Source organism: Muscardinus avellanarius, assembly GCF_963383645.1.
Source record: "Muscardinus avellanarius genome assembly, chromosome: 19".
In the NCBI taxonomy this organism is placed as follows: Eukaryota; Metazoa; Chordata; class Mammalia; order Rodentia; family Gliridae; genus Muscardinus; species Muscardinus avellanarius.
In genome coordinates, this window is record NC_137805.1 from 5,296,626 (window position 1) to 5,312,961 (window position 16,336).

A 16,336-nucleotide genomic window follows, 5' to 3' on the forward strand; every position below is an offset into this window, starting at 1 on the left:
TGAGCAGGTGGAGAGTGTCAGCGGCCAACCTACTCAGTTCACTCTACAGGAATGCCAAGAAGAGCTCTTCAGATGTCCGTCCACTCCCCACGTATCTCGGCTTTGAAGCCACAGAGGTGAACAGCAAGTTTATTGGCAAGTGATTATTGGATCCTTTCTTTGTTAAACATATACTTCTTAATCTGTAACATAGTAGTCATTCAGTAAACATTTATTGACTTAAAGAACAAAAAATAAGTGAATAACTATTGTTTAGTACTTCCAAAAGTTATTAAAATGATGATCACAATTGGACATCTTTTTTTTTGCTGACTTAAAAGTGAATGTTTTAAGTGTTTAACCATAAAACATAGGAAAGTCTCTTTGTTTAAGGTATTTTTAATTCTATTTAGGAATGTCTTCTTTATGTTAAAATTCTTATAATCTTTCCAGTTATTAAAGTAATACTATTTTCCTCTGAGTATACAAATAGCTGCATCATATTGTATTCTCACAATTGTTAGTTTCTGAATGTGATACAACTATAATTTCACTTGCTCTGTGAGAGCTACTTTTGAGAGGGATTTAAGACTTTAAAGTGATTTTTAAGAAGAGTTGGTTTGAGTGGGAAGGAAGCCGGGGGAAGACCACCAAGTACTGTGTGCATGTATATCGATATCCCTCTGAATTACATGATGTAAGACTACACTGCACCAATAAAAGTATATTAAACAAGTGTTTGTTTCTAATTTTCTTAATTACTTTAAGCTTTATTTCACTGAAATCCAAGAGTATGACCTATATGTTCTACTTTTTGGAACTTAAAAAAATTTTCTTTGTAGCATAATATATTGTAAATTTTTGTGACAATCCAGTAATTATTTAAAAAGATAAAGTATACAAATATTATGTTTTAAGGGTTAAAATTCATTATATAGAGCCAGGCATGGTGGCACATGCTTGTAATTCCAGTGCTTGGGAGGCTGAGACAGGAGGATCACACAGGTTCGAAGCCAGCCTCAGCTACTTAGTGAGGCTCTCAGCAACTTAGTGAGACCCTGTTTCCAAATAAAATATAAAATGGGTCTGGGAGTATTGCCCGGAGGTAGAAAGCCTCTGGGTTTCATCCCCAGTACCACCAAAAAAATTCATTATATAGATACCAGATTAACAATGAATCATTTGAAATTATGTGCCTTTACTTTCTATGTCATTTATTTATTTATTTTCATTTATTCATTTTCAAAGACTGAGACTTAAATATCATTATTTCATTTTTAAATATTTTTGCTATTGTTTCTGTGGAATACAAATTAAGTCAGTGCTTCTTGAAGCATTCCATAATTTATTTTTTCTCCAATTTCTAGTTTTACACTGAAAATGAATGTCCATGAATGTCTCTGCAGTGTTATCTGATGCCTAGTGTTATCACATGACTTTTTATTCTGCTTCGTGTTTCATAATTTAAGCTTAATTTCTGCTTTCATTTTTGCTCATATTTACACCATATACTTAAGCCATTCATTTACTTCTTTTTAAAGTTACAGCTTCTTTTTTATTTGAAACTCAATTCACATGAAGTAATAAGAACTTACACGTTGCTTTTGCCTTAGAGGTTGCTGTCTTTTATTTTCCATTGTTAAATTAATATATTCAAATAAACATCTTCTATATCTAAAGACATTATTTTTTGAAAATGAAAAAATTCAATAATAAAAATAGGGATTTCAATATTTGTTTTGCATAATAGAAATATTGTTTTTTGTTGTTTTATGTTCAAAACTCAGACATTGGGAATAGTTTGCATACAATTCTCAGTTTCAGTGCTAAAGATCTAAAAATCTGTGTAAGTTTTGAAAACAGTCTTTCTAATGACTTTTCAGTAAAAAATCTGGAGGCAAGCCACCTTGAATAGACTATATCTGATGCCAATGTCTTAAAACTTTGGTAAGCTGTTAGGGCTAAAGTTCTCTAATGCACAACTCTCGGTCGCTCACAAATTTTACTGCACTTTAACTAAGTTTTAGGAAAACTTAGACGTTAGGGACAGCCCAAGTACAGGTGCATGCTAACAAAAACAACAGTAATAGAAAATATGAATTTAAAATATTTCAGATATTTCAAATGCTTGATATAAATTGTCCATTTTAGTCTGTCTCATATTTTGGATGTAAAAAGTACGTATTTTCCCTCATCTATTGGCCTGTGGAATGTTAAACAGACCTTTAAGAAAATCAGAACCTCCCTTAATTCTGTATTCCATTATCCTTTAGTTGAACTCTAAAAGAAAAAGTGGCATATCATTTTATACATCAGGTACAGCACTTATGCTTCTGTACAGATACGCCTGGAATGCGCCATCCCCAGCGGTATTTTTGGTCTTTGTTCTAACAGGTGTAGGTATGAAAGCAACTTTCCTCTGGGGCTTTTCCTTTGCTACTTCCTCCACTGGCTTGGGAAGGGGGGGGGCACTGTACTGGTGGTTACAGCAGGAGTTAGGAAACAGATGCCTGGTTGGGACCTATGTTTCTACTTTTCATACTTTTAATAACTTTAGTTTAGTACCGTTTTATTTTAAATTAAAGTGCATGGCTGAGTTTAGATTTTTGGACCAAATCTCAGTCTTTTCCATTTAGTAGGCAAATCTGTTGTTAATCCATTTGCACCGATAAACATTTTTGTAAGCTTATAAAGTACAACTCTTTCCAAAAAGCACTTGAATTTTATAAAATAAGTGGCTTTCGAATTATGCTATTCTTAAATCTTGCATGTTATGTTAACATTGCTATTTATGTTGCAGAATACTTTCAAATACCCCTTCTTACTTATTCACTTCTTGGCACCTTATATTTATGGTCCAGGATGCCTCAAATTCATGTGGGTGGCTTCTCTTTGGATCTCTAATTATTTACTTGAAAACTGTCAAAGTCCTTTCCTTAGAATTTTCCCTAGAGAGGGGAATGAGGCGTCCGTAGGTGGAAAAAGAATTTAGTCCGTGGGCAGTACCAAATGGGGGACTTTGTTTCTGCCTAGTTTCTCTGGGTTTGCTGAACTCACAGAATCGGGGACCTGTGCTCCAGAACTGGCTTCCTCTGCAGGAAGTCACTGTCTGTCAAGCTGCCTCTGCCAGCTCCTGCCAGCTATGATGGGCATGTTTTATCTCATGGAGTTGAGGGCCCTTTTCTTCAGTATTGTATCTTTTGGTTATTTACAACCCTGGACTGGGTGTTTACAGCACTAGTAAAAACATCCTTCAAGGTTACTGACTCTGCACCTCTGAGATCTGGAGGTATTATCCCAGACTTTGCTCATCTCCCAGTGGGGCAGTGTGGGTGTCTCAGTCCTGTGTAGATTGGAATCAACCCTGCTCCCACAACCTGCCTGTGGCACTCCTTTTTAAAAAATCTTCTGCCTTTGTACCCTCAAATGAAGATAAGTAACATATTATTAAGAAATTAGAGCAACTCAGTTTTATTTCCTGAGCTTTGGGGGTCTCATTGAGAAAGTCTCTACCAGTATCTATATTTTGGAGAGTTGATACTATGGTTCCTTTAATTAATTACATTGCTTCTGATCTAATTTCTAGGCCTTTGATCCATCTTGAGTTGATTGTTGTACAGGCTGAAAGATGTGGATCTAATTTCACTCTTCTACACATGGATACACAGTTTTTCCAGCATCATTTGCTGAAGAGACTTTTTCTTCAGTGCATGTTTTTGGTCCCTTTGTCAAAAATCATCTTGCTATAAGTGTGCAGATTTACTTCCATATTTTCTGTTCTATTACACTGGTCAATTGTTTATTTTTGTGCCAAACACTATAATTTTTTTTTGTTTAGCTCTGTGGTATAAGTTGAAATCAGGCATTGTGATAAAGATGATGACATCAAATTAGAAAGTTTCTGCAACTTCTGTGCAGCAAAGAAACAATGAAGAGGCAAAGGAGAGAGTCTACAGAGTGGAAGAAAATCTTTGCTAGCTATTCCTCCGACAAAGGACTAATGCCTAGAGTCTAAAGGGTACTCAAAAAAAAAAAAGCAACATTAAAATAACCAAATTACCCAAGTAACCCAATAAAACATGGGAAATGGAATTAAATAGACATTTAAAAAAAGACAGCCCCTTTCTTTTTCCTTCTTTCTTTCTTCTTTCTTTCTTTCTTTCTTTCTTTCTTTCTTTCTTTCTTTCTTTCTTTCTTTCTTTCTTTCTTTCTTTCAATTTTATACTAGCCATTTGAGGCACACAGCCCAGATACGGTCTTGGTTGGAGAGGTAGCCATGAGTTATCGGAGACACAAATAGATAAAATCCCTAAGAAGTAAATGTACATACCCATTTCTTGTCTGGTACTGGCCACACCTGAGCCATACTCTTCCAAAACACTCTTTACTGTACTCATAGACTCATTGTACTTGACTGCAAGCCCAAGGAAGTTATAGGAGCCCATGTTGATGACATCTTTGATGATTCTTCCAGTAAATCTGCAGGAAGACAGATTGGTGAGCACAAAGGACTATCTTATTTAATACCATCCCAGTGCCCAAGAGAACTCAGGGCTGGTCCAAATCATGTCTTTTACTTTTTTCTTTTTCACTTGTACTTTTGCCAGTACAAAATGGCCTGTCCTTAGAAGCAAGTCATTCAGGATGAAGTAGGGCAGAGTATTGGAGAATGGCATCCTGAACCATGGTGCACGACTTACCCCTGATTTTCCTGGGCAATTGCTTTCCTGACACCCAGGCTCTGGTTAAAGTTCAACTAGAACTTCCACAGGGACATAGAACTCCCTTCAGGGAGAAGTGGGAGGGTCCAATGTGACAAGAAGGCTGAAAAGGGCCCTTCAAGGGGCCTCTGTGTGTCCTGCACCTTCAGACACAGGCTTGACTTTAATTACATTCTAAAGAAGTCACCTTGTTACTTCACTTAATTGTGGTGACACCTCCATGGGCATTCTGAGGCCGCAAAGAGCTAAGTGATGGAAAAACTGGCTGCTTTCATGCCTTGAGTTTTCTGGATCCTGGTGCCCAAGCTAGAATGTCCTTGAATGGATTTTTTAAATCCACTAAACCCCTCCCAGTTGTGGCCTCACCTAAATGTCCAGTTATAGTCATCTGACACTCTTTCCATCACGTCAAAACGAGCTGCCGGGGCACTGCAGATGGGCCGGTTCCAGTTGTCTCTGATTCGCATGTAAAGGTTCCGCGTGTAAAAATTCTCAAAGTCTTGATACAGTGGCACAAAACCCTGTTATAACAGAAGCAGAGGTCAGCTTTGGCCTCTGGGTTTTTGTTTTGTTTTGTTGTTGTTGTATTTTCTTTACAATTAAGGTCTATGAGAAGACCTGGATGAGCCCTGTGGACAGTCCATCTGCAGGTAATTTTTTGAGTCAGAGTTAGTGGCTGAGGAAACAAATGGGGCCCACAAATAAGATGGGAAGCCTCCATCCTTAAAGAACCTGCCCTTTACTGGGGGAAGGTAAAACATGATCAACAAGGGTAGTAAAGATGGCGGTGTAATATGAGGCAAATCCAAGAACAATTCGGGGGACACCAGGAGTCTCTACAGAGTCCCTAAGGAGGGAGAATTCCAGCTAAGAAGAACAGCAGGTGTTTATGTCCAAAGCAGTTTAGATGGGGAAAATGCCCGAGATGCTAATTAGGTCTTAACCTCTTTCCCTTTATCTTGTTTTTAGAAGAATGAATGGACTCGTGCTTGGAGGCACCAGGCTTTCCTGGAAGCTGAGGCAACATCTCTGTGTTCTTGTATAAAGTGTAATCCATGACTGGAAGGATTTCCAATCCAGCTGAGGCTCAAAGCAAGGTATGTCACCTTGGATGATTTGACTTAGTTGATGCTCGGCAGAAAATGTAGAGCCATGGTGATGGCCTAAGCCGAGGACTTTGGGCATTTCTAGGATTAGAAGAGGAGTGAGAGTCACAACTTGTTGAAGGAATCAGGGAGGTGTTGTGTGGGAGGGACCTTGGAGATGGCACTAAGGCAGGATGAGGTTATTATGGGCAGGGATGCCTGGGAGGTCAAGAAGGGTGAATGGGTCGGTATGCTGGAAATACAAAGTATGTTTGAGAAGAATGAGTGAAAATGAGACATATTCTGTCACTCTGCTCACTCATTCCTAGGTTGGCTCCCACTGCACTCCAAGTCAGAGCTGAGGTCCTGGTTCATTTGGCTTCTGATTACCTCTGTTATGCCACCCCCTAGCTGCTTTCTTTAGTAAGGGTGAGACTGGCCCCAGGCTTACCCAACTTCCCTCTAACACACGAGTGATGACAAGAACCTGGCCCACAATATATTAAAACTACAGCTGACAGCTTGCCAGACTACAGGACGAGGGTCTACAAATGAGAAGGAACTCAGAATTGACTTGAAAAGGTAACCCAGGCCTCCCCATCTCCTGTTACAAGAAATACATAATTGTGGCCACATGGCCAAATGGAGGAAGATGGCAAAATACTCCATCCTGACTCAACTTTCTGTCTCCTGACTCAGAGATCCAGAATTTGTACCTATGTGGAAATGGGCAGCTACCTCTTTATTGAGATAAATGCTTCAAGAAATTACAGGGATCCAAACCTAGTCTGCAGGGTGGAGGAAGATTTTCTGCTGAGAGTGATCTTCACATTCAATAGCAGTGCATCACTTGTAGCTCCCTTGTAAAGAAGGAAGGGCCAGTTTACTTTTCAGCTACACAGAGTGTATCTTTGTGCATGACACAAATACTAACCCAGATCTGACACACAGGTTTGGCAGCCTACACATTCCTGGGAGAGACAACTGAGCTTGGAAACCTACTTAGAATTGAAGAAATGGCCTGAGAATGGACTGGCTTGCTTTGGGGCATGGTCCTCTTCTCCCTACACGTGTGGCTTCCTGCATATGCATGGGTGTATTTTCACTCCACCCCATTCCTTTGAGCAGCAGGAAGCTTTCTTCAGGAGCAGCCAACACCTCTGAAAGGTCAGTGACCTCGAGTCTCAGACTAGCTTTCCACAGCAATTTAACTGCACCAAAAAAATGAAGCTCAACTCGAGATTTAAAAATCAGAAGCATTGCAATCAGACATATATTTATCTATGTATAGATTTAATTGGTCACTTGGCTTAGTCATTATCTTTCTTTTTTAAAAATCTGAAACCAAAGGGCTACATGTGATAGAGAACTTCACTTCATCAAGACAGAATCAGTTTTGGGATGTAGGGTGTCAGAAAGGATGACTGCACCTAAAAAGATAACCACAAAATGGTTATGTTTCTTCTGCAAGGTAGCAATCATTCTTTTTCTATCTTTAAACTTGTGTGGTAATTTACAGTTTTGTAAGACTTGTAGATAAATTTTTTTTTGGTACTGGATATGGAACCCAGGGACATTCTACCTCCAAGCTACACCCCCAGCCCTATTTTTTATTCTTTTTATTTTGAAACAGGGTCTCACTGAGTTGCAAAGGGCCTCACTAACTAGATGAAGCTGGATGTGAACTGCGATCCTCCTGTCTCAGCCTCCCAAGTACTGGGATTACAAGCATGCACCACCATGCCCAGCTTGTTATAAATATTAATATTTCTATCCAATGCTCATTGATAAATTAATGAAAAGTCAGAAAACTTCACTGCAGGGCTGAGGATGTAGCCCAGTAGTAGAGCTCTTGCCTCACATGTGCAATGCGTTGGGTTCAATCCCTAGGAATGCAACAAACAACAAACAAACAAAAAGCCTTACTGTACAAACTGGAAATTTTAATTAGTTGCAAAATCAGTGCTCTTGTCAACAAACAGTGCAGCAGAGCTTCATATTTATAAGGAAATAAAAGACCTTATCCTATGGCCCACTGTACAAACTATTGCCAAATTTTGCAGCAAGTTCCTTCTTATTCAGTTCAACTACATGCCCATCCAGTAGCTAATAGGACAGCTTTATGTTGAGGAAAAGCACCATAATCAAACACCAATTATTCATTTGTATCCATATTGACATTTCTGTTTTCACTTAACATTTAATTTTGAATCTTTATTTACCGTTTGAAAATAGCTATTTCTTTTACCATAAGACTCAGAATACTAACAAAATATATTTGTGCTTTCCTTTTTGTTAGTAAGGGTAACTGCAATTCTTTGAAATATGAGAAACTTGAAGGAAGGGTGGCTAAATTTAATTTTTGTTTTAAAGGAATTAGGTGGTGTTATAGTTCAGATTTTAAATGTCTCCCAAAGATTCATATATTAAAGGCTTGGTTGCTAGTCTGTGATGCTATCGGGAACCTCTAAGAGGTGGGACCCAGAGGGAGGAAGTTAGGTCATTAAGGGCATGTCCTTGAAAGGATACAGGAACCCCAGCCCCTTCCTCTTTCTTTTTTTGCTTCCCAGCCACAATGAGGTGAGAAAATTTGCTTCACCATGTGCTCCACCATGACATCCTGCTCTACCACAAGCCTAAAGCAATGGGACAAGTGACTGTGGACTAAAAGCTCTAAAACTGTGAGTAGTTTCCAGAGTCAAATTGCTTCAGACTTTTCTTTGGCGGTGGAGGTGGGAGATTATGAGAAAATCTATTTTGAATTTTAAATCCTGTACTCTACCCAGTCAACAGTCAATTGATATAACCAAAGAAACACACACACACACACACACACACACACACACACACACACACACACTATGAGTTTAATAACTACAGACTTTTCTGAATAATTGAGAGGGCACTTCCAGATTTCAAAATAAACAATGAAGCTGTAATAATAGTATTGCATAAAAACAGACCTATAAGCCAATGAAACACAATAGGAAACCTGGAAGTTAAATTTATGCATTTATGGCCAATTACTCTTAGACATAGATGGTGAGAATACACAGTGGGGAAAGAGCAATCCCTTTAGTAAATGGTACTAGAAAACTAGATATCTATGAGCAAAAAAAATGAATTGAATTATTTCACCCCATATTCAAAAGTCAACTTGAAATGGGTATAAGGATTAAATATAAGCCCGGAAACTATAAAACTACTGGAAAAATGGAGGAACAATTTTTAACATTGGTCTAAGAAATAATTTTTTTAATATAATCCCAAAAACACAGGCCACAAAACCAAAAACAGACAAGTTGGCTTATATTAAACTAAAAGTTCTCCATAAAGAAAAAGAATAATCAACAGAATAAAGGGACAACCTATAAAGTTGGAGAAAATATTTGCAAACTATACATCTGATAGAGGGTTATTATCCAAAATACAGAAGGGACCCAATAGCAAGATGATCCAATTAAAACCAATCCCACTAAAAATAACCCAGTAGAAACATAAAAATAAATGACCCAAACAGATATTTATCTAAAAAGACATTCAAATGGTCAACAGGTTTAGGACAAAATGTTCAGAATCAGAAATCATCAGGGATATACACAAATCAAAACCACAATGACATATCACCTCACTCATGTTAGAGTGGCTATTATCAAAAAGCAAACAGATAACAAGTATTGACAAAGATGCTGGGAAAAGAAATCTGATATACTGTTTCTGGGAATATGAACTGATATGGCTATTGTGGAAAACAGTATATAGAAGTCCTTCAAAAACCCAAGAGTAAGCTGGGCGTGGTGGTGCACGCTTGTAATCCCAGCGCTTGGGAGGCTGAGACAGGAGGATCGCACGGGTTTGAAGCCAGCCTCAGCTACTTAGTGAGGCTCTCAGTAAGTTAGTGAGACCCTGTTTCCAAATAAAATATTTTTAAAAAAAGGTCTGGGAGTATAGCCTGGAGGTAGAAGGCCTCTGGGTTCCACCCCCAGTACCACCAAAAAAAAAAAAAAAAAAAAAAAACAAAAAACCCAAGAGTAGAACTACCATTTAATCTCACAATCCCACTTGTGAATATATGTCCTAAGGAAATGAAATCAGTATCAGTACAAGAGCCCTGCACCCTCATGTTCATTTTGTCATTGTTCACAATACGAAGACATGTAAATAACACAAGTGCACATCATGGATAAATGAATAAGGAAAATGTGGTATACATACACAGTGGAATGCTACATAGCCTTAGGAAAAAAATCTTCTCACATACAGCAATATGGATGAACATGGAGGACATCTGGTAAGTGAAAACGCCAAGTACAGAAAGACAAATGCTGGGTGTTTAGAAAGTTGAAATCACAGAAGCAGAGAGTGAAATCATGATCTCCAGGGAAATGGGAAGATGTTAGTTAAAAGGTCAAAAGTTTTAGTTATGCAGGGCGTGTTAGTTCAGGAGAATTCATGTACAGGACAGTGGCTGCAGTTAATAATAATTTACTGTATGCTTTAAATTTGTGAAGAGAGTACATTCTAGAGCTGGGCATGCTGGCACACACTTGTAATATCAGTACTTGGGAGGCTGAGAGAGAAGAATTGCAGGTTCTCAGCCAGATCAGCTACTTAGTGAGGCCCTGTTTCAAAATAAAGAAGGAAAAACAGGTCTGGAGTGTAGCTCAGAGGTAGAAGGCCTCTGGGTTCAATCCTCAGTGTCACAAAAAGAAAGAAAGGGGGGGCATTCTAGATGTTTTCACAAGAAAAAGATAAAAAAGATAAAAAAGTAACTATGTGAAGTGACATATAGGTAACTAATTTGACTGCATGATTATTTAGAAATGAATATATCTCAACACATATTAGTCTATATAAACATATATATGAATAAAAAGGTTCGCCCATCAATAATGATAGTATCAACTCACTAAATGTTGAAAAGAAAGCACTCTTAGATACAAGTCACTTGATTCTAGTTAGGCAACCTTTTTTTGAAAGGTAACTTGGCAGTGTCTCCTAGAAATTAAAATATGCATTCTTTAGAGCCAGAAAGCCACACCTAGAAATTACACTAGACCCATGTAAATGTTACTCAATAAGAAGTGATTTACAGTGGTTAAACAGGGAACATAAATAAATTATTAAATAACCATATTGGGAAATGCCATCATGCAACTACTAAAAGAAATAAAATAATCACATTCTGGCATGTAAAGATCTCCAGATATGCATGGTTTTTAAGCAAAAAAAAAAAAAGTTACCTAACTATGTATGGTACGATCCCATTTATTTGAAGGAAAGGGCAGCATGAGTAAAGAAAACTAAGTGTAGTTAAGTTCATGGGAGGGACAGGAAGATGCACAAAGTGGTAGACATTATGCATTATTCCTAATTTACATTAATAAAGAGAAAAGTAAAAGGCAACAGTTTGAAAAGTGGCTTTTCAGGACTCTGGGCCCCGGGTGGAATTGCGCAGAGCACACCAGACCCCTGGAGAAACCAGGGCCTGGTCCCAAGGCCCTGGGCCCCAGGTGGGGGTCAGGTGGGGCACGCCGGACCCCTGGAAGAGCCAGGCCCAGGTCACAGGACTCTGGGCCCTGGGCGGAGTCGTGCGAAGCATGCCTGACCCCTGGGGAAACCGGGCCTGGGTCACAGTGCTACTGAGTGCCTGATCCCACAACCTCCTCAAACCACACATACTGTCTTCTCTTATTAAAACAAAAAAGGAAAAGAAAAGGAAAAAAAGAAAAATATCGGAAAGGGGTCAAGAAGGCCATGGTGGATGCCAGGATACTGGAGATGTGGACAAAACTTATCCAAATGAACTGGAACTTTTGGAAAAATTCCCCGTGAAGGAGGACTGCTTCTTCTCTGCATTCTTAAGAATCTGGGACATCACCTGTAAGGAGAGAGTTTAGCAGAGACCTAGGAGGAAGGCAGTGTTGGAAGCAGTCTCCACAATGGCGGTGGAGACTTGTATTCAGGAGAGGCAGAAATCTGATCCTACCAACCTTATTTTTTGGAGAAATTACACCAAATGTCGAATGCTACCGTCGCGCATGCTTAGGAACACTGGACAACATTCAGAGTGGAAAAAAAGAGCTTGGGAAAGATTTGAAATGGTGGAGGCAGTAGCAATGGCAGTGGCCAGTACTCAGGGGAGGCAGTGATCTGATGCATTATACCTGGAACTTTTGAAGTAATAACCCCAAAGGCAGAATGCTACCACCATGCACCCTTGAGAACATGGGACAAATGGCTGGGTGAAGAGGGTGCTCGGACTGAAGCCTGCTGAGGGGTGAGGCCGGTGATGGAGACAGCAAAGCTGGGATTGGAGCCTGCCATGAGGCAAGGCTGGTCCTGGAGCCTCTGAGGCCGGGATTGGAGCCTGCTGAGGGGTTAGGCCAGTGCCGGGGCCAGCGAGGCTGGGATCGGAGCCTGCCTTGAGGCAAGGCCGGTGCTGGGCCTCTGAGGCTGGGATCGGAGCCTGCTGAGAAGTTAGGCAAGTGCCGGGGCCAGTGGCCGGCATCGGAGCCTGCCTTGAGGCAAGGCTGTTACTGAGGCCTCCGAGGCTGGGATTGGAGCCTACTGAGAGGGTAGGCTGGTGCCGGAGCCAGCGAGGCCAGCATCAGAGCCTGCCTTGAGGCAAGGCTGCTACTGGGGCCTCTGAGGCTGGGATTGGAGCCTGCCGAGGGGTTAGGCCGGTACCAGGGCCAGCGAGGCTGGGATTGGAACCTGCCATGAGGCAAGGCCGGTGCTGGGGCCTCCAAGGCCAGGATAGGAGTCTGTCAAGGAGTTAGGCCAGTGCCAGGGTCAGTGAGGCTGGGACGAAGCCTGCCTTGAGGATAGGCTGGTGATGGGGCCACTGAGGCCAGGATCGGAGCCAGCCAGGGGTTAGGCCGGTGTGGGGGCCAGCAAGGCCAGAATCGGGGCCTCCCATGAGGCAAGGCTGCTGCTTGAGCCAGAGAGGTCTGGATCAGTCCACCGGGTAGCCAGGCCACTAATGGGGCCATCAAGATTGGGATCAGTACTTGCAACACGGCATGCACAGAAAAATATCGCAGAAAATGAAAACCAGATGCTTCCCCTAATCAGCAATAACTAGGAGGAAAGGGGTAACAGGAAGAGGCCGAGGTATAGAAAGGGCCCTATAGCGAAGCAATTAAGGTGACCAATCAGAGGGTATGGAATAGGGGAGGATGGAGCCTCTTTAAAACTCAGGAGGTACATAAACTAATGTATCAAAGTTAATCACCAAACAAGTATGGGATGGAGGGAGGGGGAGGTAATGGGATGGGGGCTAATTGGATGATATGTGCTTGTATATCCTCTCAAGTCTTGTATTCCAATGTGATATGTGATTACAATGCACCAATAAAAATAAATTTAAAATAAAAATAAAAATACAGATGCATTAAAAATACTATGTAAATATGTGAAATTATCAATACCAGCTGGTCATGGTGGCACACCCTTGTAATTCCAGTACTTGGGAGGTTGAGGCAGGTTCACTGCCAGCCTCAGCTATTTAGTGAGGCCTTCCACAACTTAGTGAGACTGTTTCAAAATAAAGAATAAAAAATAGGGCTGAGGGTGTAGCTTAGAGGTAGAATGATCCTGGGTTAAATCCTTAGTACTACAAAAAAAAAAAAAAAACCCAAACAAAACAACAACAACAAAGAAACCAATACCAATTTCAATATTATGAACGAGGAAGGAGAGGGAACAGCGTGGAACCGGAAGCACACCCAAGTGCTGTCTGCAGGTATGAGTCTCTCACTCTGAACTTGATTATGATGTATAATTACAATGCATGATATAAAAGTTATTCTGTAAAGAGAAAAACTTGTTACACGTAATTTTTAATAAAAATGAATGAGAAAGAAAAAAAAGTGGCTTTTCAGTAGGGTTTGTTAAACCCATTGATTTTCCAGTTCTGCTTTGTACTAGTTAGTATACATTACTAACCAATATTATTACCATTATTAACTTATATACATTATGATCATATTCTCAGAAATTGCCTCTTGCTCAATAAAGCAGAGAGGTCTTTACCATAAAATAGATGGAAACTTACTTGAATAACATTTAAAAGATGCATCAGAAATTATTTGTATATATACACATACTATATATCAATTAAATATAATTAATTATATCATCTATACTCGTATTAATATATAATGATATAAAATACATATACATATGTACATACACACATGCACATATCTCCTTAAATAAATGCTGAACTCTCTGGATATTCACCATACGTTGTGATCTGATTTTACTGATGGTCTTATCTTGAAAAATATTTTTGGAACTTTGATATTTTAAAGTTGCCTTCCAAGTGTATAGGGCATGCTCAGATACATGCAATTTTGAAAAATCTTCACGCCTATCATTTGATGTTTTAAGCCAAAAGATATTTGGAATTAAGCTTGGTAAATAAGATTGGGGATTTCGCTGGCTGGTGATTCCTGCTGCATTTGAAGCTCTTGGTGTCCTGGTGATTATTTTGTCAAGGGGTGAGGGAGTGAGCAACACAGATACCCAAGAGAGGACCATTTCAGGTTAGTTAAAAATCCCAGGGGTAGGCATGTGTTGGTGGTGCTTGAGAAAAAACCAGCAGGTCCTAGTGTTTGAGTCCATGTGAGATGGGGTGAGTAGTTGAAATGACACTAGAGACATGAGGGGGAGCAGTTCTGTAGAGCCTCTGGAAGCTCTCGTTCCTGTTCTTAGTGAGTTGGAAAGATAGGAAAGGGCTGTGGCAGAGTTAGGCTTTAAAAGAATCACACTGGTTGCCAGTTGAGAGAAGACTGTAGAGTTCTGGGATGGTAGGGAGGTGCACTGGGTAAGAGATGATGGTTTGCACCAAGCTGGAGGCAGCAGGAATGGTAAAATAGTAGTTTGATGACAAATATGTTTTGAATATAGAACCACTAGTATTAGCTTTCAGATTTCACTTGGGATGCAGGGGAAAGAGAGGCGTCAAGGAAGACTTAAAGATTTTCATATTACCTGGTAGTACCTGGACTGGTGACTCCCACTGGGACTACGATTGACTGATCTGGGAAAGATTCTGAAAGGCACAGGCTTGGAGGAAAGTGCTCGTGTACAGTCTTAACTGTTGGGCACAAAGCCACGGGATTGCCGATAAATGGGATCCACAGCACAGATGGAGGCTTGGCTTAGATAGGAGCCACCTGTCTCCTTCGTGGAAAGGGAGAAGGAGGCCAAGCCAAGGGCATGCGTGCAGGTGCAGGTGCAGGTGCAGGTGCAGGTAATGGGGGTATCTTTTTCTATTTACTCAGTGGAACAGGAAAGAAGACTGTTCCCTGAATAAATAGAGGGCCAAGAGGTGCTCAGAGGTCTGAGGGCATTTACAGGATAATAGAGATTAAAAATCAAGGGATTGCAGTGTCTAGGGATGAGGTGGGGTGGTAAGATGTGGGAGGCAGTAGCAGAGGAAGAAAGCTGACAAAGAAACTGCCTGAAGAAGGCCAGTGGATTAGAATGTGTCCTGCAGGGCCAGAAGCATCAATCTGTACTGTTGAGCTTTTAATCTGTAACTGTTAACTTTAGATCCCGATCTCTATTTTCCTCTTTCCATTCTTGAAACTCAACATGGAAAAAGAAACTGATTCTTTCTTCCAAATGGATCCTTATTCTCTATTTCCCACCTTAATGAATGATACCACCCATTTGCCCAGGTCAGTAGCCTGTGTATGGACCTTGGTGTTTCTATCTCCCCAGCTCCTATTCAAATGAACCATCTCTAGCTTCATCTCTTGGCCTCGGATGTCTTATCACTACCCCTATTTTCACTATATTGGTCCCAGCTCAAGTAACTCACTGAGATATTTTGTCTCTACATTGTGTTTCTGTATCCCATTTCTCACAGTGCAGAGAGAATGTTCTTTCTAAATCTACAAATTTGCATTCTTCTGCCTGAAATCCTTCAATGCTTTCTCATTGTTCTGATAATAAATGTTCATGGAATATAAAAATATCTTGGCCCTGCTTTTCTCCCAAACAGTCTTTCCCCTTACATACTCCTCCCACTCCCAACACTCTGGTCATTGGAATTCTTTGGCTTTTTGAATACACAATGCTTTCTCTTATCTTGGACCATCCCTGTGCCACATTCCCTGTCTCTAAAGAATACTACCCTCCCTGACCTACTCTTGCTTCACTCTGTCCCTACTGACTACTCTTCAACTTTCAGCTCTCAGTTTAACTTCCTGTTCCTCCCAGAAGGCTTGACCTTCACTACATTCAGGTTAGACATTTCTTTTTGCTTCCCTGATGCACTCTATGCATCTCTTCTGTGCCCAGGACCAGGTTCTATTGCTTTTATTATATATAATGAGCTCTCTGGGGGTAGGAAATATGTCTGCCTTGGTTATTCTTGTATCTTCAAATTGTAGCACAGGGTTTGAAACCAAATAGATGCTCAGAAAGAATCTGACTTGATAAATAAATTGATATGTGACTTGGACAGGCAGGAACCTCTTCCAAGAATTTTTTCCTCTGTACTCTTGCTTACTTGGAAAACTCTTGTTTACCTCA

General features: G+C 40.3%; 1 protein-coding gene across 1 annotated transcript in view; it reads right to left on the bottom strand.

The window, feature by feature from the left end:
- The window catches only part of SPTLC3 (serine palmitoyltransferase long chain base subunit 3), a gene marked incomplete at both ends in the record, with an annotated part of 150,548 nt that overhangs the window by 88,878 nt on the left and 45,334 nt on the right, over positions 1 to 16,336 (bottom strand). Inside the window, 2 exons of the mRNA XM_080716163.1 lie at positions 4,310 to 4,458; positions 5,067 to 5,221. Coding sequence (XP_080572289.1) covers positions 4,310 to 4,458; positions 5,067 to 5,221 — 304 coding nt within the window. The remainder of the gene's footprint in view (positions 1 to 4,309; positions 4,459 to 5,066; positions 5,222 to 16,336) is intronic.